General features: G+C 51.7%; 4 protein-coding genes across 7 annotated transcripts in view; 1 reads left to right on the top strand and 3 right to left on the bottom strand.

Moving 5' to 3' along the window:
• LOC142074149 (uncharacterized) overlaps positions 1-24,864 on the top strand; it is a 158,577-nt gene that overhangs the window by 83,593 nt on the left and 50,120 nt on the right. The window lies entirely within an intron of this gene.
• Positions 2,004-14,218, bottom strand: LOC142074115 (E3 ubiquitin-protein ligase TRIM39-like). Its single transcript, XM_075134563.1, has 12 exons — positions 13,766-14,218; positions 12,412-12,507; positions 11,945-12,175; positions 11,746-11,768; positions 10,701-10,816; positions 7,148-7,596; positions 5,978-6,070; positions 4,979-5,209; positions 4,708-4,730; positions 4,269-4,381; positions 3,607-3,636; positions 2,004-3,111 (listed from the first exon to the last, which is right to left on the bottom strand). The coding sequence occupies exons 1-12, from the start codon at positions 14,183-14,185 to the stop codon at positions 2,516-2,518; spliced, it is 2,421 nt and encodes an 806-aa protein (XP_074990664.1). The 5' UTR covers positions 14,186-14,218; the 3' UTR covers positions 2,004-2,515.
• Positions 8,799-10,694, bottom strand: LOC142074192 (butyrophilin subfamily 1 member A1-like). The gene is made up of 3 exons (XM_075134715.1): positions 10,377-10,694; positions 10,206-10,235; positions 8,799-9,953 (listed from the first exon to the last, which is right to left on the bottom strand). The coding sequence occupies exons 1-3, from the start codon at positions 10,426-10,428 to the stop codon at positions 9,415-9,417; spliced, it is 621 nt and encodes a 206-aa protein (XP_074990816.1). The 5' UTR covers positions 10,429-10,694; the 3' UTR covers positions 8,799-9,414.
• On the bottom strand, positions 14,576-24,750 carry LOC142074160 (E3 ubiquitin-protein ligase TRIM7-like). Of its 4 annotated transcripts, none has more exons than XM_075134648.1 (7): positions 21,895-24,468; positions 20,254-20,349; positions 18,710-18,940; positions 17,530-18,061; positions 16,835-16,867; positions 16,436-16,505; positions 14,576-15,216 (listed from the first exon to the last, which is right to left on the bottom strand). In XM_075134648.1, the coding sequence occupies exons 1-7, from the start codon at positions 22,309-22,311 to the stop codon at positions 15,198-15,200; spliced, it is 1,398 nt and encodes a 465-aa protein (XP_074990749.1). In that variant the 5' UTR covers positions 22,312-24,468; the 3' UTR covers positions 14,576-15,197. The 4 variants fall into 4 exon arrangements, with proteins under 4 accessions (XP_074990749.1, XP_074990747.1, XP_074990748.1 ...); XM_075134646.1 differs by lacking the exon at positions 14,576-15,216 and adding an exon at positions 15,876-16,178 and having other exon boundaries at positions 21,895-24,750; XM_075134647.1 differs by lacking the exon at positions 14,576-15,216 and having other exon boundaries at positions 15,876-16,505; positions 17,530-17,645; positions 18,039-18,061; positions 21,895-24,708.

Genomic DNA, 24,864 nt, shown 5'->3' with positions numbered 1-24,864 from the left:
AGAACCCTGTAGGTGCTGGAAGAGGGGCTGCAACTCAATGCACGTAACGGGGCACAAATTGGGGTCCTTGGGACCCCTGCCACGAATGTGCCTATAGCCGCCCATCGCTACATGTCCTCCAAGAAGCACTGGCCTGGCTCTGAGCTCACAGGGAAATGTTTCTAAGCAATTCCTAACCCACTGCTCCTTTGTTAAGCTCCATGGCTAAAGATATATATTTTTTTGCATGGCAGCAACTGGGAGTTTTAGAGTTAGGGTCACTGTGACCCAGCTGAAGAGCTACCAACTGAGATAACTCTCCCAGCTGCAATCAATTGACCAGGTCTGGAGAAGCGAGTCTCTTTTCCAGCAAATTATTCCCATCAGGAAGAGCCGCGGGGGAGTCGCTCACTCCGGGAACAGCAGGACTGGAAGCAAACGCCCTGCAACCACTTCCCAGGGAAGCATGGCCTGGGGTGAGCAGGTTGGGAGGCAATCTGTCCTGCCAGACCCAGACGCAAGAGGTGGGTGCAACCAAGTGGATGTTGGCATCTAACGAGACAAGTCCGTCTGAGCTGGGCTGCTTTGCTCTTCGGTGGCGGGCGGCTCTGCACCGTCGGCAGAGCCTAGGGCGCAGCTCCTTTCATCTCAAAATTAGGTGCCTACGGTTGGTCAAATGAGTTGCACCCTAAAAGCGTCTACAGAGCCTGGAAAACCGGCTGGGGTGGAGACATCTGCATTGCAGATTTCTAGAGCGAAGGGGCAGCCTGGAAGAGAGCTGGAGATGGGAGAGAGCTGGATGGGGATCAGAGACATGGAGGGAACCTGTGGCCCTAAAAGAATCAGAAAAACTTCAATCTCTACCTCCAAGGAAAGCACCGAGTTTTACCGGGATTCGGTGTTTTGTGTTTCCCAGCAGGTGCCTCTGAGAGGAGCGTGGTGGGACCACGGTGGTTCAGGGACCTCCAGCCAATGTGTCCTCGCAGAAGAGCTCAAGAGCTTTTCCCTTGATTCACCCAGGTTTTCTTCTTTGGTCCTTCCTGCCCTGACAGCCTGGCTATTTGTGTTCTCCTCTGCCCTTCCCGACTGGGCTTGAATCGGTGTCGGGACATGGACCCAACATGCGAGGTGACACGTAGGATCGTACTCCTCCCTGTCAGAGATGTGGCAAAGAGATGGGAGAAAGAGCAAAAAATACTCAAGGCTTTTTTGCTCAGAAGTCTTTCCCCGTAGCCCTGATTGTCCTTTTCTAATAAACCCTCATGCTCGCGCTCCTGCAGTGATTTCAGGTTGGCTTTGCAGAAAGCAGATGTCTATCCCGACCCCCGCGTTTCCCAACCGATGGGACCAAGTGACAGCGATGCACCGGACGGAGGAGCCTGGATGGAGAGGAGATGCGACAGCGTGACAAAGAGCAGCACCGAAATATCGGCCCCAAGTTTGCCCTCGGTGGGGATGGTGAAGACGGGGCTTCGTCACGGGGTGCCCACTCATCTCTCGTCTGTTATTCTGAGCCCGCTCCCTCCCACTCTCGCTTCTGGTTCCTCTTCTCAGTTCTATAACCAATAACGTGTGTTTATTTCAGTGGTGCCTCTTCCTCCTTTGGGTCTCCTGGGAAGAAAAATCAGCAGTTTTTGAGGGAATCAATGTAGGTGACTTAGGCAAAAATGCCAGAACTTGTATTTCACGTATCCACTCCAGCTGCTTCTATAGCCGGGGAATTTCCAACCGGCACAGCCACAGCAGCCTCTGGTACGATTTATCCCATCTTGTCCCTCCTGAACAGCCAACAGGGAGAAACGGGCTTTTCTTGGGAGTTATCCAGGAAGCTGGACGTGTATAATGGTGTGGAAAATTCCATTCCAGGTGGGTTTGTTTCCCCTCACTGCCTGCAAAGGGGGTTTGAATGCCTGGAGGTCCACCACGAGAAGGTGGAAAGGTAAGCGAGATGTCCCCATCCTGTGCAGCTTGCTGACCCAAAAGCTAAGAAATCCAGAATAATACATCCATAGCAAGGCAGAAAGTAGAGAATGCAAAACAAAACGTTCTTTTATTTAAAATAAATATCAGAAATGTAGACAGAGATAGAGACCGGCTCCCCAAACCAAGCTTGCAGGGAAAGGCCACCTCCCCTGGCAGAACAGACTCTGGATCTGCCTTGCAATTGATGTCAGAAGGAAAACACTTCGCAAAGAGACAGAAACAGGAGGATTCAGTCCATTAAAGGCAAAATAAAAAAGACCACACGCTTGAAAGTCCTGAGTGCTCTCCATCCTTGATCAGCCCCTCGATGTTCCCTTCCTTCTGATGCGCTGACTCCATCACCTCATACCGGCTGATCTTTTCTCCTCGCCGCTGGCTGCTGGTGTCCCACCTCCCCATCCTTGCCCTACAGGTGCCGTCCCAGGGTCCCAATGGAGATGGACACGGGAGAGGAGCAGCAAGTTCTCTCGATGAGATGCTCTGAGCAACCACAGCAAACGCCTGGCATCACGCAGGAGATGTCCCTTTCGTTAAGGTCTGATTGACAGACATCTCAAGGACAGATTCGGAGGGGGGACCTGAATCCTACCCAGTCCAGTGGGGACATCAGCTGCCCGGCCACCGACTGGTCCTCTGAGGGTGGGGTTTGGGTGATTTCTTGCAAACGAGTCCCCATCCCCATCTTGAACCAGGGGAAGACCCTCTCCCCATTGAACGAGGCTCTGGTATAAACCAAGATGGAAGCATCATCATCTGCGCTGAAAAATGCCACCCGCCCCCCTTCATAGTCCAAGGAGACCCGTATCCTCCTGGGAAGCGGACTCAGACGCAGTTTGGCACGGGGGGATGTGAGGGAGTGATAAGCCTCCAGCGCCCAGACCCCCTCCTTGGGGGTGAGGCTCATCGGTCCCTTCCTCTTGACCGATGCTCGGGCCACCCCCAGGGCCCAGACACCCCCTTGCCCCACCTCCACCTCCCAGAAATGCCTCCCCGAGGCGAAGCCCTCGCAGCCCAGCACGCAGGGTTCGAAGTCGAATCTCTCGGGGTTGTCCGGGAGGTCCTGCTGTGTCAGCTGGCCCCTGGCTTGTTTTCGGTCCTTGGAGAGGTGAAGGTTGGGGTGAGCCGTGGCCGGGTCCAGGGTCACGTTGGCTGCAGGACAAGGGAGAACCAGAGCATCGGAGGTAGGGCTTGGCCCCAGGAGAGACTGGAGATGTTTCTTTTCCTCCCAGCACCTGGGACCAGCCCTGTTCTGCTTCTCCCAGCTCTGGGTGCTTCATGGAGGGTATGGGCATGTCTGGGGTTGGCACTAGCCTTGGGGTCCCCCAGCAGAGATGCCCCTGGGTGGAAGGAGAAGGGGGAGAGGACAAAGCATGGAGCAGAGGCATGGGGAGGGGATGGTGGGAAATTCATGGGGAGGGAAGGAGAAGCACAAATGCTCTTCTCTGTTCCCTTTCTTCGGGTCCCAGAGGGGCATTTGGCTTTATTAGGACCGTACCTCAGCCCCTGGATACACCAGGAGCATCAACATCAGGATGCTGTCACCCTTCCCTTCCTCTCCCGGGGGGGATTGCATTGGTTTTTTCCATGGGAATCTCTTCCGCAAGCCCAAAACCCATTTTCTCCCGCCCACCACCATCGACTTACTTGGCTCTTGCAATTTAAACATCAGGCTGTCTAAAGAGGAGAGAGATTTCGCGGTATCAGGTTTATGCGTCAGACAAACTGGCTGCAGCTCAGCTTTATCACGCAGGCTGGGGAGGCGAAACAGCGAACGGGAGACTTGGGAGGGGAAATATTGAGGGTGTGAGGGCTTGGCTGGGTGCAGAATCTCTGGGTTGCCTTGCTCTGGTGCAGGTATTGATGCTGTGGTAGCTATACAACTCTCCCAAAGCCAGGGCAGATGAACCTCCTGGCCAAGCTAAACCCATCTCCAAGAGGCACGGCAATGGATTTCTCCCTCGGTTGCCGCATCCCCTCCCTGGCTTTGTACCCACATGAACTTTAATTTTCCCACCAGCTTGGAAGAGATGGGAACAACCGCACCGGCAGCTCTGAATTTGCTTTTCACATGAGATGGGGGAGAGGAGACTCCTTTGCGGAGCTTGTTTTTCTCTCCTCTCCACTTCCCAACTATTTTTGCCCCAGGAAAAACTGTCAGTGTCCTTCTTGGGTGAAAAGTTTCAGCGGCGTTTATTTACAACAGTTACTAGGAGGGTTTTGCATTAGCAGCCAGCACACGAGGACCCAGTTTCTCCCAGATATCGGGCACAGAAGGCAACGTGCCCTCTCCTAACCCCGCTCGGTACCTCGGCATTTCCTCAGTATGCCCCTCACAAGGACGTTTCTCTGAACAAAGTCCTCAAGTCTTCTTTCTAGATCGGAGGAAATCTCTACCGGCGGGTTGAACTTCATCTCACAACTGCAAAGAGAGCAAAAGAGGGCAAAACCCACGTGTGATGTATTTGATGGCTCATTTTGTTCTCGTTAAATAATCCAGGAGAAGCTATGGGATGGGGTGAGGATACTTATCCAGGAGCAAATAAAACCCCCCTTTTCCCTGCCCTGTTTCTTTGCAGTTTGTTCCCCCCAGGCCGTCGCTGAACGGACGTTTCTGAACACAAAGCGCCGTTGGGGGAGGCTGAGCTATCGACTGCGTCCGTCTGGTCTGAAACCCCGACCTCGGGATTCGCCCAGGTGGCATCCAGACCTCTCCAAGCAGCAGAGTAAAGTGAGGAGCCACCTTACCTATTCAAGAGTCTTCTGATGTCCTAAAGGTGGGAAGAGAGAGGAGAGACAGTTGGGGAAGAGGAACAACAAGTGTTGTGTCTTCTAACAGAAGTTATATATCTTTATGGCAATGCAGTAGCAAAGAAGGACCCTACCCATGTGATGATCCCACCGGCAGCAATGCTCGAAGACACCGGGGAGTTCCCGTGGGGCTGAATTTGGGCTCCCAGGTCTCAGGCTTTGCTCCATCCCTCCTTTCCCCACCAGCCCTGATGCTTTGGGCTCTCACCTGCAGGAATTGGCTCGCCGGCTGTTGGAATTTCCCTTCCATCTCCCAGATCAGGGTGTCGAGGTGGGACATCTCCTCCGAGACCTTCGCCACGGCTTCCTCCTGGACCCTGGTGATGGCCCGGTCCAGGTCTGCCAGCTGGGTCAGGAGGAGGCGCTCTTGGTCCTTCAAAAATTGGTGCAATTGCTCGAATTCACACACCATCGTCTTCCCTTCGTTTTTGGTTTTCTCCTGCCAGGATCAGAGATGAGGGCAAAGGGGATGAAAGAGGGACAGGAGACCTCCCCACGCAGCAGAAGGCACGGCGCGACCTCTCTACGACTCCAGCACCTGAAATACTGGCAAAAACTTCCCTCGTGGATTATTTTTACATCATTCTAGTTTCTGCTGGTGTCACATCTCTGAGGCTGACGCAGTCTGTGGGGCTGCAACAACCCCCAGACCTTTGCAGAAGGAATCCCTGTAGCCCCAGTGAAGCTCTGCAAGATGGGCAGGAGATGATGGGGGCTACAGAAAAGTCCCACCAAGCCCAAGAAAAACAGCTTAGTGCTTCAAAGCCACCAGGCTGGTCTCAGGATACCATGTCCCCAGTGATATTCAGGCAGTACAAGGGTGAATTTAATAGCAAACCATTTTTCTTGGGATTTAGGGAGTAGCAGGGACTATCCAGGAGGCTTAGCCTGGAAGCAAAACCAAAAGATGTAACCTCAACTGGGAGATTTGTAAAGTTTAGGGGAAAAAACCCCCAAAACTTCCAGCTCTAGACCTGGCTGGGGGCTGTCTGCCCCCCCAGCTCCCTTGCAGAGGAGCTGCAACGTTATCTCCCCCGTGCAGGCTCCAGCTGATGTGAAACCCCAGCAGATAAACCCAGGGTTGGTCGGTGCCCAGAGCAAATGGCACAACACTCTGCAAAACCAAATATGCAAGATCTGGCCTCAAAATACACCAGCAATGCTGGGGTGGGTGGAGAGACCCAGGCTCCCGCTGGAAGGCACCTACGAGGTACAAGTTCTTCCTTGCTCCGGTTTTTCTGCTTTCCAGGTATTTTTCTCTCTCCTCCTTTGAAGCCTGTAGGCGGGCTTGGATTTCTTCCTGAGGAAAAAGAAAAGATGTTCTTGGAGGAGCTGAGAAAAATCCTTTTCCTCCACTAAAATTACTTCTGCCCTCGTCTTAGATGGGAGAGGCTTTGCCTAAACGCTGGCTCCCCTGCAAGGAGCAGAATTGGAGGAGGAGGAAGGTCCAAAAGCGACCTACGACGTTCTGAAGATCTGTGCAAAGAAAATGCAACCCGCAAACAGCAACCTGGCCGCAAGCGCGGGGAAAAATTCTGCAGAGGAGCAAAACACCGACAGTAATCAATAACCCCTGTCCCGGGAAGCACGCGAGAGCAAGATAAACGCATAGTGAGATTTCCCTCAAAAACACTCGCAACCTCCAGAAATTGGTGGCTGTGGGATAAATATCTCTGTATTTAATAACCCCCAGTGGATTTATTTAGCGTGCATTTATTTAAGTGCTTTTTGAACCCACAGAAACCTTCAGCATCAGCAACATCTTGCGGCAAGGAGTTCCTCCTGTTAACGCTGCAGGACGTTGGGCTGTGTGTGCACGGCTCTGCAAAGTGCTTGACTTTTGGGTGAGAAAGATGACGAGAAGAGGTTTGGATCAGCAGGAAAACCGAAAAGGAGCAGAGAAGGGGAAGAGACAGGAAAAAGTTATTTCTCTGTATTTGAAACTAAAGAAACAGCGAATAGGGGAACAAATATGTAAAATTGCCCTCAATAACAGATGTAACCATGTTAAAAAAAAAAAAAAAAAAGGAATTCTTGGGCACTTTTACATGTTTTGAATATTTATCATAGTCAGTATTTCAGTACAGTCGAGTCAACAGCAGAGTTCAAAGAGGGAAAAGGCTAACAAAGTATTTTTTTAATTTCTCCCAGGCTGTTGGCAAAGATGAATAAATGAAAGAGGCGGGGGGGGGGGGGAAAGCCCTGATAGAAACCTTTTGAAAAACAAACGTCCATGCAATAAAATGCAAACAGGAAGCACGTGGGTAAGCGACACCCAAAGATCCCCGTTGGCTGCTGCGCCCGAACGGCCGCACTTTGCCCCTGGAAAAGGATTTTCCGTGAGGTGGGGAGGCGCAAGCGCATCCTCGAGCTTTACCTTATATTCCTCAGCAGCTTCTTCGACGGGGATCACGGTGTGGAAACGGTGAGCCTGGGCCCGGTCGCAGACCACGCAGATGGGCTGCTGGTCCTCCTTGCAGAAGAGCTTCAGAACCTCCCGGTGCTGCCTGCACAAATTCTCCCGTCCCGCTCCTCCTCCTGCCCGCAGGCTCAGCTGCCTGGCGATTTCGGCAATATTTGCTAGCTCCCTGCTGGGACGGAAATTCTTCTGTAAAGCCGTCTGCCTGCACTGCGGGCAGGAGAAATGTCCCTCCAGCCCTTCCCAGCAGCGGGTGATGCACGCCCGGCAGAAGTTGTGGCCGCAGGGGATGGAGACGGGGTCTTGGAAATAACCCAGGCAGATGGAGCAGGAGGCTTCACTGTGCAGGCTTTCCGCCGGGTTCTGCGTAGCCATGGCTCTTCCCAACCTACCACCGGGATAGGATCAAACGAGCTTCGCTTTGCAGGAAGAAGAGGAGGACGTTCCTCCTTCTGGCTCGGCCGTTTTCTCGTTGCAAACGGGGGAAACCAACCCCCAGCCCTTACGCCACGAAACGGCGGCACGGGAGGCTCGAAGAGGAGCGAGAAGAGGGCGAGCACGCGCGATGCTTCCTCCTCGCCTCCTGGCAGCCTCCCACCGGTTTCGGTTCAGTTGACTTTGAGCCAGATGTGAGATAGCAGATAGGAGGAGGGCAGGGCTGCTCTTCAGCGGGACCAGGAGGGGCTGGAGAAGTGGTTGGGGAGAAATCTCATGAAACTGGGGCTGGGATACCAGGACCAACCATGGAACAGGACTTTGGGGTCTTGGGGGTGACAAGTTGTCCATGAGTCAGCGGTGGGACCGTGCACCGAAGATAGCAACGCCACACGGGGCTGCATTAGCAAGAGTGGAGAGGGGTGGGATTGCCCCCCTCCATCAGCACACGTGAGGCCATATCTGGATACGGGGACCAGTTTGGGGCTTCCCAGTACGAGGCAGACAGCGTCAGGCCACCAAACTGAAGCCTAAAATGGATTTAGAGATTGGGATTATCCAGCCTGGAAAGGAGAAGGATCAAATCGCTGTCTGCAATTGCCCAACGGGGTTAGAGAGAGGACATCAAATCTCTCCATGCCTCTCATTATAACCTTTTAATTCTTTAATTATCCATTTAGGCTGTTTAAATGGAGGTCCTGGGCCCACAGTCATCCTTGCCCTGCTTTTGTCTGCTTTCCTAGGCATCCACTTTTGGGGACAGGCCAAGGACTTGATGGACCTTCATCTGAACCCCTGCGTCTGTTGTATATTCTCAAGGAAAAAGTCCGATGTCTCTCTTGACTAAAGCCCGGTGCATCAGGGATCGCCAACACCGACAGGAACAGTCCCCTTTCCATGTGTTCATTCCCAATTCTGACCCCCCTTACACCTTGAGGCAGGACCCAACCGAGCTGCAAACGACTCCAACTCCTGGATCGCTGCTGACTTTTCACCACCTCTATTTTCCGCAGACTTGCTGTGTTTGACAGTGCAGAAAACTCAGGTTTGTCATCTCCCTGTGCAGTGGGTTTTCGAGAGGAACGAGGATGATTTTTCCTTCCTCCGGTTATTTTAAGCAACTTCCAAAGAAAACTCACGGAAAAAAGAAAAAGAAAACACAAGAGGCAGAAACTACTTAGAATTGCGTATTTACTCTTAATTCCCCGTCGCTGCGAGCTTGCAGGCACCCAGGAACAATCATTTAGTGATTAAAAGATCAAAATATATTTTAAGGCACGGAAATGGTCCCATTTTCCACTAAAGGAAAGGAACTTGAACACCGCTACCCTTTCATTTGAGGCTTGGGCTGGAGGGAAGATGTTGTCCTTGATGACAGGGTAGGTGCCAGCTCCAGCAGCTACGTCTGTATTTTGCATTAAACAATCCTTGAGGTTGGGATATGCCTGGGGGGTCCCTCTTCTCTTGATTCCTTTTCTAGGTTGTCCCTGGCAAATAGTCTCGCTGGTGCCACCAGTTCCCCTCTGTCCAGTGCCTTCATCTCCAGCTATGGTAGCATCTGGGATGGAGAGATGGGTCTAAGGCTGTCCAGACCCTCCAGCCCAGGACAGGAATTTCTGGAGGGTCATCAGAGCTCAGAGACTTGCAAAAGCTTTGCAGAGCTCCTGCTCCACGCAATGTTTTGCATAGCCCACATTTCTCGTAGCACCCGGAGCCACAAAGGCTTATGGTGGAATTGGGACAAAAACTCAGCCCCTGGTTTGTTTCCCAGGGGTGAGTGGATGGGGTTTTTATTTTTTTTTCCCTGTGTCTTGGGAAAAAAGTGTGAGGAGAACATCCTCCATCACCAGGAACCATGGGTAGACTGTCTCCCCTTTGAAAGAAGCCTGCAGAAAAGCAAAGATCCGTGCTTTGCTCACAGCATCAAAAAACACCACTCTCCCTTCCTGACAGTTCAAGCAGATTCGTATCCGCTGGGGGACGTTGCGTAGGGTCAAGGGGGTGACATCAGGAGAGGTCAGAGCCTGGTACCCGTCTCTGCTGTGACACAGTGCCCATATCCCCGCTTCGGGCTTCAGGGGAAACCAACTCCCCCTTGGCACCGATTCCTTGGCCACCCCGATGGCCCACATGCCTTCTCCGTAGATCTCCACTTCCCAGCAGTGCCAACCCGACGTGAAGCCCCTCGAGCCCAGCACGCAGGGATGGGCTTTGAACCTCTCCGGGTTGGAGGGCAGGACCTGCTCATAGCTTCCCCACCACATCACCCTGCAGTCTTCCAAGAGGTAAAGTTCAGCGTTGGCCGTCTTCAGGTCCAACGTCATCTGTGCTGGAGGTGGAGAGAGAGTCAGGCTCGTTGCAGCAGATTTTGGGGGGCACAGGGCTTTTTCTTTCCCTTCCCATCCATCCGATCCAGTTGGGACCCCTCCAAGCATTGCCTCATGGTGGGACCAGGGTGGGAGAAGGAGGAAAGGAGGCAGCAGAGCAGTTTAGGTTAATCTTTGGGGGCAGCGGAGCTTGATTTACTATATTTTTTGATTTAATATGCCGGGTTGTTTGGGCACATGCTCGGTTCACTTACTTCTTAAAGGAAGTTTGAACTCCAGCGTGCCTAGAGGAAAGAGAGAGATGTGAGAGGCAGAAAGGGAAATTGGTCTGATTCTGGATTTCTGCAAAAATCCAGAGAGTCAGGAACAAGCCTGGGGGAACGCAGAGAAGCTTGAGGAGGAAGAGGAGGAAAACGGGACCACACCTATGAAATTCCCCCACGCACAGCGGGGCTGCCGCAAAGGACAACGCCGCATTGGAGCGTGTCTGCGGTGAGGAGCACGGGAGAGCAGCAAGACGCTATCTCCACGTAGTTAACGTGAAGTGCGTGGGACCCCATGCAACAGCCGCAGCAGGCAGGGAATGTCGGACTAACACCAGCTGCTCATTTGCAACCTCATTATTTCATCTTGAAAAAAAAATATCCCTCATTCAACAACCAGGATGTATTTCTTTCACACGGCTTCACCCCGTCCCTCCCCACCAAGAAGCACGATGACGTTTTCCTTTCTGGACCTGCGCACGGTACCTTGAAATTTCTCCATAGCTTCCTTGACGGCTGCGGTTTTCTTTGCGAAATCACAGAATTTCTTTTCCAGCTCAGGGGAAATATCGAGCGGCTGTGAGAACATTTCCCTCTCGTACCTGGAAGGAAAGAGGGGATGTATTTACGCCTGGTTGTCGTTTGCTACTCAATGTTTTATCAGCGGGGAGAATTAGCGGAGGGGAGATGATGGCTCTGCACCGTATCGCACGTCTTGGACAGCAAATTACACAACGTGATCACACATCACCCTTGTAGCTGTTTTTTGATTTGCTTCACCTGTGAAAGGATGAGGTGGTTGTGTCAGGGTCCTAATGGGAACCAACAACCCTGAGCAGACCCACCTGGGACCCCACACCCCCACCCATGATCCAGGGGCTCTATTTAAGCTCAGCCCCGAAGCATTTAGCCCTTTTGCAAGCTGCTTTGGAGGAGCATCCATGCACGGCCATGGACCCTGCTGATCCATCCCATGGGCTGCCTTCTTGGCTTGCCCCCAGCCCGTGGACCTGCCTGATGCTCTTCCCAGCCACGCTTCCCAGCCCTGCTTGGCTCTCCTTGCTCAGATATGGAATGAGGTTATGGCTGGTGATGTCTCCGCTCCCTGTACGGTTGCGTGCAGCTCCGTAGGGAGCCACCAGCCCTTGCTGCACCCTGATAACTTGTTCCAGGATGATGCTCATTTTTGTGACACTGAGCTATTTCTTCAGCAACGGCTTAAAAGTCCTCCCCAACATGCCCCCACCAGATATTCGCTTGAAGAGTGTAGGAACCTGCACCCTTCCGAAACGGAGCCTTGTCCTCCTACTTCAGCTCGTGCAGGCGACTGAGCCGTCAGTGCCAGCACATGTCTGAATTTATCATTAATTAAGAAGAGAGGGAGAGCCCTCCTTCCAAACCCCGGTGTCCTCAGTCGAGTCCAAAGGCTGTATTGCAGAACGGCCAACCTGTCCCTGCGTGATTTCTCCCAGTATCCTGCCACAAAGCTGCTCTATTGCGGTGAAATTTTGGTAGGAGAAGGACCACATACCTGCTCAAGGTGGTTTTGATGTCCTAGATGAGAGAGAAAAAGAGACTTAGTGACCTGGAATACCTCCCCTTGGAGTACGAGGGCCCCACTGTAATGAAATCCCTCTTTTAGCATGTTGGGGTATAAAAGCAAGAGCTGGAGACCAAGCTGGTGCTCAACCAGTGCCTTCACAGCAATTTTGGGAAGCCTGGGGTCTCACCTTCAGGAGTTCACAGCCTGGCTGCTGGCATATCCTCTCCATCTCCCCAATCAGCGTGCCCAGGCTCGTGGTCTCCTCCAAAAGCCTGTTGAGGATTTCTTCGTGCGCTTTCATTATCTCTGCGTCCAGCTGCTCCAGCTCGGCCAGCAAAAAGGACTCCTGCTCCTCCAGTAACTTGTGCAGCTGCTTATATTCGGTCACGATCTTCTGCTTTTCAGCTTCTCTCCTCTTCTGCCAAGGGCAAGCCAAAGTGGGTAAAAGAAAGCATCAAGCGGGACAAGAGCATCAAGCGGGACAAGAGCATCAAGAGTCAACGATGGGTCATGCGTTAGTGGGATCTACCAAAAAGATGCATTTGGGGAAGATACAAACCCCCTCTTCCTTCCCCACACCCCGTGGGTGATACTCAAGGGGTGTTCCTCCTTTCTTCCCCCATCCTCTGCCAAGGAGAACTGATGGGCACCTACAGTGTAGTCCTGGACTCTTTCTTCTCTATACTCCACGGAAGATTGAAGTGCCTCTTGCTCTAATTTCAGAAACTGCAGTTGGGTGTGAATTCGTTCCTGAGAGGAAAGAAAGAAGTCCCTTGTTTAATGGCATCGTCGTCTGGCATCAGAGGTAGGCTCTTTGTTATTACAACACCAACGGTGCTTCCTGGTCCACAGCTGGCTCGAAACTCATTCTGGGTCTTTCCAGCTTCTTTATTGCAGAAATAAACCGATTTCAGGTTGGCCTGAGCGGCCTGCAGAGGCATCATTTCTGGAAAGTACCTTGTGAGGGGTGAAGCCAAGAGGGGAAAAAAAAGCTCAATGCAAAATTAGAGGCAGGCCAGCTGAAGAGCTTTCACATCTAACACCAGCTGGTCCACAGCAGCAGGAGACAGGGTCTGGCACCTGCATCTGCTGCTGATGGAAGAAAGTTTTGATCTCTGGAGGGTGGCATTTCGCAGTGAGCGGGGCCGTTTAGCTGGGAGAAACAACACCTTCATTTGAAAAGTGGTTTTTTTCTCTTAGCTTAGTTGTAGGTCAGATGCTGGTAATTGATGTAAAGCCTTTAGAATTAAAAAAAAAAAAAACAACCCAAAACAAATGAGGAGCTGAGGGTGAAGATCGGGGGGGAGTTAATTTCTTTGGAAATTCAGTTTTGGTTGCAAATCTCATGGATTTTGGCATAACTTGCCGTGCTCAGCAAAAACAATGGGGAACTCTTGGCTGCTCTTGAAGTAAGTGTTGGGAAAGTTTTGTGACACCCGTAGCTGTTTCAAAGCTATTAATTTCCCCCCCCCTTTTTTTTTTTTTTTTAACCAAGGTCAAGGAGATTTCAGGGAGCTGTGGGGTAGGAGAAGGGCTGAGGATCTCTTTTTTTTTTTTTTTTTTTTCTACTGGTCTTCAACATAGTTAATCTTGATAAGGGACCAGCATCCTGGAGGAGAGAGCCATTTATGGCTGCTGGATAAACAAACCCTCATGAGGCTCAGTAAACACCCGGCATCGCAAATCATGAGATTAAAAGATTACACGGGGATTGCGGTGGTGAGAAATCATACGCCTCTGTTTCTTACTCTTCCCTAAGCCTGTGCTCGTGGCTGAACCCTGGGGGAGATGACCCCTTGGTCCCCAAGAGCGTGGTGCTCCTATGTCCACCTCTTCCTCTGGGCAGGTAATGCCACCTCGATAGTTGATATCAAGAGGCAAGGATGGGTGAGTCCACAGGTGGTTTATCCCACAGCCCAAAGGCTGTACAGGTATCTGCACCCCTCAAAAGCAGCAACACCAGGAATTTCTGGCCCTTTGTGCGTCACCGTGCCCATAAACCCCTCACCTTGTACTCCTGGGCAGCCTCGTTCACGGGAACCACAGAATGGTTGCGGTGCACCTTGGACCTGTCGCACACCATGCAGATAAGCCTTTCCTCGTCTTCGCAGAAGAGCTTCAGGGCTTCCTGGTGCTCCTTGCACAAGTTCTCCCCTCTTTCCACCTCTCTGACCGATTGCAGGTTCAAGTTCTTGGCTATTTCAATGATGTTGGCCAACTCCCAGTTGGGTCGGAGGCTCTCCTGGGGCACCGTCTCCCTGCACCGGGGGCAGGAGAAGTTGGTGGTCAGTCCTTCCCAGTTCTGAGTGATGCACGCCCGGCAAAAGCTGTGCCCGCAGTGGATGGACACGGGGTCCTGGAAAAGTTCCAGGCAGATGGAGCAGGAGGCTTCATCCTGGAGGTTTTCCACAGACATCCTGGCTGCCATGGAGAGCGACCAAGTTTGTTGCACTTTCGAATGATCAGGAAGGAGAGAAATTTCCTGATTCTAAGCCATTGGTTAAACGGAGGTCCAGCCCCTTTCTAGCAGGGCTTACGGCAATAGATTTACTTGTGTTGCTCTGCCAGTGCTGGGAAGCAGGAGTCAGACAGCTGGGGAGGAAGACAATTAGAGATGTCCATCCCATTTTCACCCTTTCCTGAAGCACTGGGCTTTTTCGGTCTCCAAAGCCTTCCTTTGAATCGGTGGACTTGGTGACTGGACAGCAGCTGGAACAGGAGTTTCACACCCTACTAGCACCTAAGAGCGGCTGTGGTGCAGCTGGGGTGGGAGACAATCACCGGCTGAAAATGCTTCTGACATCTCGGGAGTGACAAGGTCCAGGGCTTGGGAAGGACCTCAGCACCCTTCGGGACAGCATCTGTAGAGCTGTTTGGGAGGACTCTAACACCTCTTGGGTGACCCTAGGGGTTCAAATGTACAATTTGCTGCAGGGCAGGGCCTTCCTGGATGTCGGAAGAAATTTCTGCCATTTCTGACCCTTGGGACATCAGCTTTGTCCTTGGGGCAAGGTGGGACATCAGACTAACACCCTGCAGAGACTGCTGTGGATCAAAGATGCTTATGTGTCCCTGGAGACTGCTGGTGCCTCCAAGACCTTGCAAGGTCCCAGCAGGTTTCCCTGATCTGCAGCGACATAGCTGAGAGTCTGGGCTGATGCTTTTCCTTCCTTCTCCTGCTCTTTAAACGCCTTTATTTTGAAAAATTGTTGCTGTCCCTTCTTTCCAGCACCATTCATTTGCCGTTGCCTTTCAACCGGTTTCCAGTCCAGGTGGTTTTCAGGCACATAAGCAGGAAGAGTCATTGCTATTCCCTCCCATCACCGCTGTGATGAAGGAAGAAAGGCTTCCTTAAGTGCTTTCATTTGAGCTTTAGGAGAAACAGGTCAAGAGAGGGCAGCAAAACCACCAGGGTTTGCCATGCTGGTGGTGGCACAGCGCTATTTTCCCAGTTTCTCTCTAACAAGAAAGAGAAAACAGCCCTTGAAATATAGGAAGACACTTTAATACAGCCATTTTGCGTATAAAAATGTATATAAAACTGTTTACTAAGCTTCCCGACTCAAAGGTGTATATATAAATTGCAGAAAGGCAGAGCTCGAGCTCTTTCTGTTCATCTTTACTCCTCCAACCTCTGATTTCTCCCACCCCACAACTGTTGTTGGGGTTCAACACCAAAGCCTTAAAATGGGAATGTTCTTGCGGTGAGGTTTTTGGCTCCTAAGAGGTCTTGGTGGGGAAAAGAGCAGATATTACACTTAATTCAGTGCTATCCTCTTTTCCTTTCTAGTAACCAGACCAGAGCCTGCTTCTTCAGCCCTGCAGGAATCTCATTGTTGAATGTCAACAGTCAACATTGTTGAATGTCAAGGTAAGGAAAAATCGGAAAGGATGGGAGAAGAGCAGAAGGGATTAAAGCCGTGAAATCGGTGTCCCAGGGGCTTTTGCACAAATTGTAGGCTTCATTTTCCTGCTCGTCCCAGGGTGATATTCCCTAGCAAAATCTTGGAGAGTACCCAAATGTTAAAAAAATCCAGAGGTCTGCCCAAGATGATCCCTTCTCAATCTGCTCCTCTCGAAAACCCCGTGAGAATGAGATTCAAAGTGGACACCGGGACTCATTTGCTCCACTTTATTCTTTACCATCCATAGAGTCCCAAAATATAGTGTGGTTTCCTGGATCAAACCAGAGGTTTGTCCAGAGCATGTCATGTCCATCTTGCTGCCCGTGCTGTCTCAGGGAGCCAGCTGGATCCTGGACTCCCAAACCCAGAAGAAAGGCAGGATTTTCTCTCCGTTGAAAGAAGTCGGAGGAAAAGCAAAAGCCAAAGTCTCGTTATCGGCATCGAAGAAAGCCACGTGTCCCTTCTCGTAATCCAGAGAGACCCGGATAGTCCTTGGCCTCCCATTCAGAGGTTGAACTGTTTCGAAGGAGGTGAAAGCTTGAAACCTGTCCCCACAGATGCCAACAGCCCAAATCCCCTGGGAAGGGTCGAGGTTAATCCAACCCTTTCTCCACGCCGAGTCTCTGGCTACCCCCACAGCCCAAAATCCCCTGCTCCCCAGCTGCACTTCCCAGTAGTGCCTCCCCACCGTGAAGCCTTCGCAACCCAACACGGAGCAGTAGGTATCAAATCTCTGGGGATTGTTGGGCAAATTCTGGGGCGTTTCATCCCACCTCACGCTCCTTCGGTCCTCAGAGAGGACGAGGTGGGGGTTTGCTGTGTCCGGATCCAGAGTCACGTTTGCTGATGGGAAGGAAAGCACGAGAGAAGAAAAACAAAAACAGGATGTCAGAGGGAAGGTGGTGGATATTTCTCTCCATCTGCACCCTCCTGCTTTTTTCCAGGGATGAAATCTTGGCCTGACCGAAACTGTTCCTTAAAGGCTTTCTCCATGAAATATGCCATCCAGAACTATTTAAAGGCTCTAATGATTTGTACTTTTTTTCATTCCGGGGGAATAGAAATTCATCTTGCCAACACAGCAAGAAAGTGTGAATTCCCTGCTTTTGCTGTCTTTTCTCACTTGGGTCCCCTTTTTCACCCCAGCATACCTCCAGTCTCCCGTGACTTACCCCACTGCACATCCAGTTCAACTGGGAGACTCTCTGGAAGGAGAGAGGAGGAGAGAAGCGCTGTTAGTTTGTTTATGGGGGAGAGGGAGCGTTTTAGAAATGGGTAAATACGAGGAGGTGCGCTTTTCCCCTTGCAAAACCAGGAAAATCACCAGGTGAACAAGTCCAGCTCATGGATAGATGGACCTCCAAACCCAAGATGACCAGCTTTATGAGGATATTTCTTTAATTCAGAGTTGACTGCACCAATTACTAATTGGAGATCAGAGAAAGGAATGGGACAGTTATCTGAACAGGGAGAACGGTCTCAAAATAGCTCGTTCGGGGCTTATCTACACCACCATCCGTTTGTGCTGTGTTGACTTTTCACGCTGACTCGCTCAGGGGTGGCTAGACGTTACCTACGGCCTGTTTGGTTTAAATAGGGCCGGAATCAAGAATTTGATTCATTTCCTTCGTGTAGCTAAAGGGAGGGGTTTGCTCGAGCCCTTCACGTTACTCAAGCATTCAGGCGCGTGTGCAAATACGCCTGAGAACACAGTTACCCTCCCTCTTCCAGCTCCAGCCCCAGATAGCAGGGTTATTGAGTAACTCATCGTTAGCGTTCCTTAGCTGGGCCTTTATGCTGGTCACGGGCCAGTGTCCGCTCCTTTCCAGCTGCAGAAGTGTGTTTAGATTTTCCCCTTCCTTTGTACCTCTGAATTTCCTCAGGGCTTCCTTCAGAACGATGTTTTTCTGAGATAAATCCTTGAGTCTCTTTTCCACTCTGGGAATCTTCTCTGTCAGTTGCTGGGAAGTCCTTGCTTCACACCTGGAAGGAGAAGACTTTTGTATTCCTTCCTTGCTTGAACGAGCTACGTAGAAACCCTGCTTAGAAAAGCTGACGGGTGAGCTTATTTCTCCCCAAGCATCAGGTTGAGTCAGTTGAGACATTGCTGGGCGTATTGGTGGTCCCGATGTCCCCGTGGAGGACACACAATTGCTCTGGACCTCCTCAGTGGTGGATATTGGCTTCCTCCAGCTGAACGGAGGAGGTGGTGGGGATGTGATCTTGCCCCAGGGCCATCTCCTCCCTAGCTTCTTCCTCACCCTGAGCGCTGGGGACTCTGGTAGAGAGGATAACCCCTCCTGCTCCCCCATTCTGTCCGCTTTGTGACACTGTGCTGGGGACAACCGTCCCCTCCGGAAAGGGAGAGCCACGTACCTGGCCAAGGCACTCCTGGCATCCTAGAGGAAAGAGAAGATGGGAATTAAACTTTGAGCGATCTTCAGGTCCGTTCCTATCTCTTATCTCCCTCAACTGCTGTTTGCAAGCACGCTTGGCTTGGGTTGGGTTTTCTTGTGCCAGCACAGAGCAAGATCAGCGACCTCTTGTACTCGTACAGTGGCCCATTTGGTCCACGGCTAGAAGAAATGCTCAGATACAGCTGGTGGAATATCACGTCCACCTCCAAACACTGCTTCTGCTTGTGTCCTGCCTGACATGGTCTCTTGGGGAGGGAAAGTGGGGTCCTATGCTGGGTAGCCTCACCGTGGACTTAAGCCAGGATTTATTTATTAGCTCTTGTCACAGTCCTGCAAGATGTGCATCAATCTCCCTTACTTTGCCTGGGTTTGGGAGTGAGGCAGTTGGTGGACACTTCCAAGATGCTGAAAGACTAATTCTGGGGTCCTCCTCACCATGGGTTGGCTATGACATAGCACAGCTCATTAACGTTGACGTACGATGTACAATAGGGCTTCTTCATGAAATGAGCATCTAAACAAACTACACAAAATGTCAAGGCAAAGAGATTGGGGAGAGGGGAAGAGACCAGCACCTCAACGGCACATTCAGAGCATTGCAAACCCCACTGCCCAACTCCTCGTTCTCACCTGCAGGGATTTGTTCTCTGGCTGTGGGCTCATCCCTTCCAGCTCCCGGATGAGGTTGCCCAGGTGGGAGATCTCCACGGAGATCTTCCTATCATTCTCGGTCTGGGTCTGCACTATCTGCTTCTCCACCTCCTCCAGCCACATCAGGAGGAGACGTTCCTGCTCGTCCTGGAACTGGTGCAGCTGCTTAAACACCAACATGATTTTCCACCTCTCGGCTCTTGTCTGCTGCTGCGAGGAACAGATGGGGAGGGATGAGAACAGAAAAAAATCCAAGACCTAAAAACCTGGTTACATAAAACAGGAGCAGGGACTGGTCTTTGGCCCTGAGGCCAGTCTAAGTCCATAGCCCGTGGCTCTGGGTCCCCTTTGAGCTTTACGTGATAAGATACCCCGTGGAGTCATAAAATATTTGAGGCCTTTTTGGGAGGTTGTTTTTATTTTTCAGCTCGAGAAACATGAGGGCGGTGTTGCTTCATGTTTTTCCCACAGCCTGGAGGAGACCGGGCGTTGCATGCAGGCATCTGCGAGCGTTTGATGGGACAAATCCTGCTGGGGTAGTGTTTGAGGAGAGGAGAATTCAGCGGTGAGATGCTGCAGAGGCTGTTGGAAACGGTCCCTGGCACACGCAATTCCCCAAAACCCCCAGGTCTTGGCATTGCGGGCAGGAGCTGGATGGGACAGGACCGAATCCAGGCCAGGGACTGCGGCACGAGCAACCAGCAGCACGTTCATGGTGTTTTCCTTCCATCCCCACTTTATTTAGCAGGAAAGCCATTGCCCGGCTCTGCTCACCTTCACCCTGGCAGCCTCCCCCGTTCTCATGAAGCTGCGATGAAACATCCGTCATGCTTTCTGCTTCTGCTTTTGAGGAAATCACCATCTCTCACTTCCTTAGAGCTACGGATCCATCCCCCAACCTCTGGTAGCCCAAAACAGAGCTGGGAGGCGGTGGAAACATCTGGCGTGGTGCATTCTCCAAGGGAGGTGTGTCTGCATCTGGATGCTCAGATGCCCCAAGGTGCCACGAGAGCCACCACCCTCACCGGGACCCAGACGGCTACGCAGCAGTCGAAAAGCCCCGTCAGGGCCTGAGTTGGACACAAGCACCCCCATGGACCTCATGCTTGGTGTGGCAGACCCACCTCCAGGACCAGATGGTAGAAAGCAGCTCTTGGGGTACAGCGGCGAAGATGGAGAGGTCTGAAGCACCATCCCACCACCCCACCGCCCAGGAGGACCCACGTGCCCAACTCCTCTGTCCAAAACGTGGCTCAACTAAGCTACAAGCACCTCCCTTCGACCATTCGGAAACCACCTCGCTCTCCACTAGCCTTTTGTGGCTGCCAATTTCCCCTCGAGAAACATCTGCGTTTCATTCACGGGTCCCTCACCAAGATGGAGCAAGTGAAAGAGAGATGGGCCCAGCTGGGTGGAGCAGCTGGAGACGTTGTCCTCCTCACTGCAAATGTAGGTGCCGATCCAACACCTTGATCAGACCTGAGGAAGACATCTCCGTGCACGCAGCAGCAGCGAGCACCTACCAGATACTTCTGGCTTCTCTTCTCCCCGGTCAGTTTTAATCCTTGGAGCTTTTCTCTTTCATCCTTGAGGCTCTTCAGTTTGCTCTGGATTTGCTCCTGGGCGTAAAAAAAAATAATAGGATTAACCTGCAAGTTGTTGGGGAGAGGGATGCAGGGCTTCAGCGTTGCTCTAGCTGATTCCTGGTGTGTCCGAGCATGAGACCACCAGAATTTGGAAATATTTAAATATTCTTTATTCTGTTGCCCCTTTTCACCCCCAGACCTTTTCTATGAAGCATCTTGCGAATGAAGAGTCAAATAAAAGCAGTATTTAGTATTGCAGACTCATTTACACCCCTGTCCTGCTCTTCGCCAGCTCCTTCTCCCAGCGTGTTTGTGCTCCGTTATTTTCTGCACTCGCCGTAATCTGTTCTGCCTCGCTTGGCTCGGTTTATCCCCTCGTGAGCACAAGATCCATTTTTTTTACCCTTAATCAGGTCCCCCAAATTGCTGCAACTTCCCATCCTCTGCAGCATCGGCGTTTCTGCCCAAACTTGTCACCTTCGGCTCCTTCTGCAGACCGAGGAATAATATGAATAATGTCTCCGGAGTTTGTTTTTCGGAGGAGATAAGTTGCACCTCGGAAATCTCTGGTTTTTAACATCTACTCCTCAAAGACCCTCCCATGACAAATGCCGATGGACCCTGACCCCCTCTTCATTTTTATCAGCTTATTTTCTCCCTCCTGCCCCTCACTTCTTCTTTCCGACCCCTCATCTTGTTCCGTGCTCGCGGCGTGACTAATGTCACCCTTCGCCTCCCCCTTCCCAGTCATTTCTTCCCCTGTGGGCAGGATGAAATGTCACCGGGCTTCCTCCGCACAAGCACCGACCCCTCCTCCTCCTCCTCCTGACCCCATCCTCCCTCAAGGGAATTCAAAATGCCTCCCGGCACCGTCGCGGTTATCCTGAGATCGCTGCTCGGAAAGAAATTCCTTCGGGGAGAGATTTACAGCGGAAAGGACAACTCATCTGGGATTTCCAACCCAATTCTTGCACAAAAATCAGCGGCGAGAGCTTCGCCTGTGCACAAGTGAGTGAAGGTGGGGTCCGGCTCTGCTAATTTGGGTATTTTCGATGAGCTACCGGCCTCAGCTTCCTCTGTGGTCCCTGGAGAGGGTGACAGCAGATAAAGCGGTGGCTTTTCGTCCAGGAATCCAAGCTGACAAGGTCGCCCTGGGAAGCTTAAACTGAAATCCCGCTTCGGAGGTTGCGGTGAAAATCAGGTTTTTAACCAATTCGTGCCACCTGGGGGTGACCCCGAGCGTGGGTTTTGCTGGCGGGCTGGGTCTGACCCAGCACCCTGAATTCTCCCCCGAGCTGAGCGGTGCCCCTCACCACGCATCTGGGCGCCCGCAGAGCGGGGTGGCTGCCTCACAGGGCTGGAGCCAAAGCAGGGATGCAAAACAGCTCCAGCTAGATGATTTACCGGCTCAGCCCAACCTGCTCCACCCCAAATTTTGCAAAATCCTACGGGACATCCTTCCCCATATCCTTGGGAAGGTGGAGAAGCCCCTGGCTAGCAGACCTCCGCCTCTGATGGAAAAAAAAAAACCCCAAAACCCCAAACTTTACGGCAAAGGACGGCGCTGTGATTTCTTACTTTGCATTCCTGGGCGGCTTCTTCGACGGGGGCGACGGTGTGAGCGCGGTGAGCGTGGGAGCGGTCGCACACCACGCAGATGGCCGTCCGGTCCTCCTGGCAGAAGAGTTTGAGCGGTTCCTGATGCTTCGGGCAGAGGTTGCCCGCTCCGGCCGCGTACCCTGCCCTCGAGCTCAGCTTCTTGGCGATCTCCGCCAGGTTTCTTAACTCACGGTTTGGTCGAAATTTTCTTTTCTGGGCAATTCCTCGACATTGGGGACAAGCAAATCTCCGATCCGATTTTCCCGAGCATCGCGTGATGCAGTCCCGGCAGAAGCTGTGCCCGCAGTTGATGGACACGGGGTCGCTGAAATAATCCAGGCAGATGGAGCAAGATGCTTCTTTCTGCAGACTCTCCAGCGGGTCGCACTCGGCCATGGCTGAAGAAGAATGACACGATTACTTTTGCTTCATTGAATTCTTTTTTCTTTTTTTTTTCCCCTTTCGGCAGCAGCTGGGAGTTTCCTTCTCGATTAAGCCTTTGCTATCTGAACTGGGAGGTCTTGTTTGAAAAGTGCAGCCTCGTAAAGGATGTAAAAGGAAGGAGGGGCGGAGAAAGGGGAATTTCGGGGCTGTTTTCTGCGCGAAACGCAGTTTTGCAACACCCCTCTGAAACCTGAGTCACTCCAAAAGGCGTTTCAAGGTCTTCAGAAGTTTGCTGCTAAAGAGAGAAGAGGGAAAAGAAGTTCTTCGTCCTGACCCGTGACCTCCGAGTCCCAAATAATGAGTTGACGGCGGGGAGCATTCGGCGGAAAGAACAGCTTATGGACACCACCGCTCCCTCCTTCCCCCTCGCCAGCATCTCTGTGCAGCCAAAACGTAAAATTAGGGGGGAAAAAAACCCCTTTCCTCCCTCTTTTTCCCAGGTGTTTTTGAGCCCAGCTGGAGGAAGAGCCGTGGGGTTGATACCCGGACACTCCGTATTGCAGAGCTCAGCATCCTCGCCGCTCGTTTAGGAGGTGACCCCAGCCCGCAGGAGAGCAGGATGCTCCCACATAACCGCCGGGACCGGGAATAAACCCGGGTTGAGGGATCTCCAGGTCAAACCCTGCCCTGGCTGAAGCAGCTCGGCGTATATTTTAATTTTCAGCCATCAGGCAAATCAGGTTACAGCCCTGCGATACATTCGTGCATCGCCATGTACCTCTTTCCTTCCTCCCTACGTGCTCAAGCCAAGGAGTCGCTGGTTTAATTGCAAATGAGTAATCTAAGCTCTGTTTGCTTCTCGGCCACCTCTGCAGCTGCAGCTCTGGCCGCGCGGGACGCCGGCAGCTCCCGAGCTGCGAGAAGTGACTCGGCGGAGGAAATGAATCACGCAGCACCAAAAAAAAAAAAAAAAAAAAAAAAAAGAAAAAGAGAGAAGTGCTTCAGACGTCCTCGGCGAGATAAGGCAGGGCGTGCTCGGGGGGTCAGGGCGGTCGTTCCGTGCCCCGAGATCAGGCACCAGGATTGGACCCATCCTGAAAGGGTTTTGGTCGAGATGCTCTTATAGACACCGCTGGGCTCTCCTCCAGCCGTGGGCAATTTTCCACCCGGGAAAGGCTTTTCCCATGCCAAAAATACTCCCGCCTGTCTGTTTGGGCAGGGATCTGCATCCCCTGGTAGCGGATAAATGTTCATCTTGTCTTGTTGCCCACCGGTGCGAGCGCCGATCCCAACCTTCAGCATCCTCCCTTGTGTCTCCGACCTGCGAATCCCACAATCCCACCTCCTTCGGCCAAAGCTTTGGGGAAATATTAATTAACACCAGGTTGACGACAGGCTTGTGCGCAGCCCATCCCTCGGCAAACCCACCCAGCCGGGTCCCGATGCTCAACGTTGAATTATCAGCAAGTCCACGGTCCCCTCGTTTGCTGTCCGAGAGTTGCAAAATCCCTGGTCCATCCAGATTTAAAAATCTCCATTTTTCTCCTCCCCGCAATGCGCTGCAAAGCCACGTCGGTTATTTTTTAGGTGATGAATGGCTTAGGTATTTTTTCCAGTACATTGCAGGAAATGAAGCTGCGCTGACCCGTCTCTAAATTCACCACTATCTCCCTCCTTCCCCTTTTTTAAAATGAGCAAACTCGACCTCTTTTTCCAGCGGCTTCCCCGCCATCCTCCACCACGTCACCTCGGCCACCTCTCTGACCCCGTGGCTCATTGCCACCAATTCAAGATGACGTGAAAATTCAGCTGAGAAGATGCTGATCTCCTTTTTTTTTCTCCGCTGCGGCCATAATTTTGACCCCCGGTGCGGTACCTGTGGTTATTATACACGGTACTGCTCAGCACCTATGGATGAGTTAACTATAAGATCACAGCAAGCCCTTTTAATGAAGGCTAAAATAAAACAAAATGTCCTTTTCCATTTCTCACAAGCGTGGTAACAATTCGGCCTCGGTTCAAGCTCTTTGGGGTCTCTCCGGAATAGCAGATTTTTATATCATCGGCGTAGCTGCTGCGATGCTGCAGCTCTTGCTTTCCTCGGGCATTGACTTTGCACATCGACGCGAGCTCTTCTGCCGTAGGACTTCTCTAAATTATGAGTTAAAAAAAATATATATACCTCTAAAAACCAGAGAGGAAGGTGAAGGAAAAAAAACCAACCAAGGAAATGAATGCAGAGAAAAAAAGGGGCAGAGAGGGGAATTCACTGCAGCCCTTTCTGCTTCAAAAAGGGAATAAGAAATGGGCTGTGACGGGGCCTCGATTCCCTGCGTGACGTGAATTGGGCTTGGAAAACTTATATAAAGGGAAAATGATGGAAAAACGGCTATGATTAAAACATATAGAAAGGGAAAATGATGGAAGAAGCACTGTGATTAAAACTTACAGAAAGGGAAAATGATGGAAGGGCTGTGATTAAAACATAGAAAGGGAAAATGATGGAAGGGCTGTGATTAAAACATATAGAAGGGAAAAGGATGGAAGGGCTGTGATTAAAACATA

The sequence above is a fragment of the Calonectris borealis genome, chromosome 33 (assembly GCF_964195595.1).
Source record: "Calonectris borealis chromosome 33, bCalBor7.hap1.2, whole genome shotgun sequence".
Lineage (NCBI taxonomy): Eukaryota > Metazoa > Chordata > Aves > Procellariiformes > Procellariidae > Calonectris > Calonectris borealis.
This window is presented reverse-complemented; position numbering and strand designations above follow the sequence as displayed.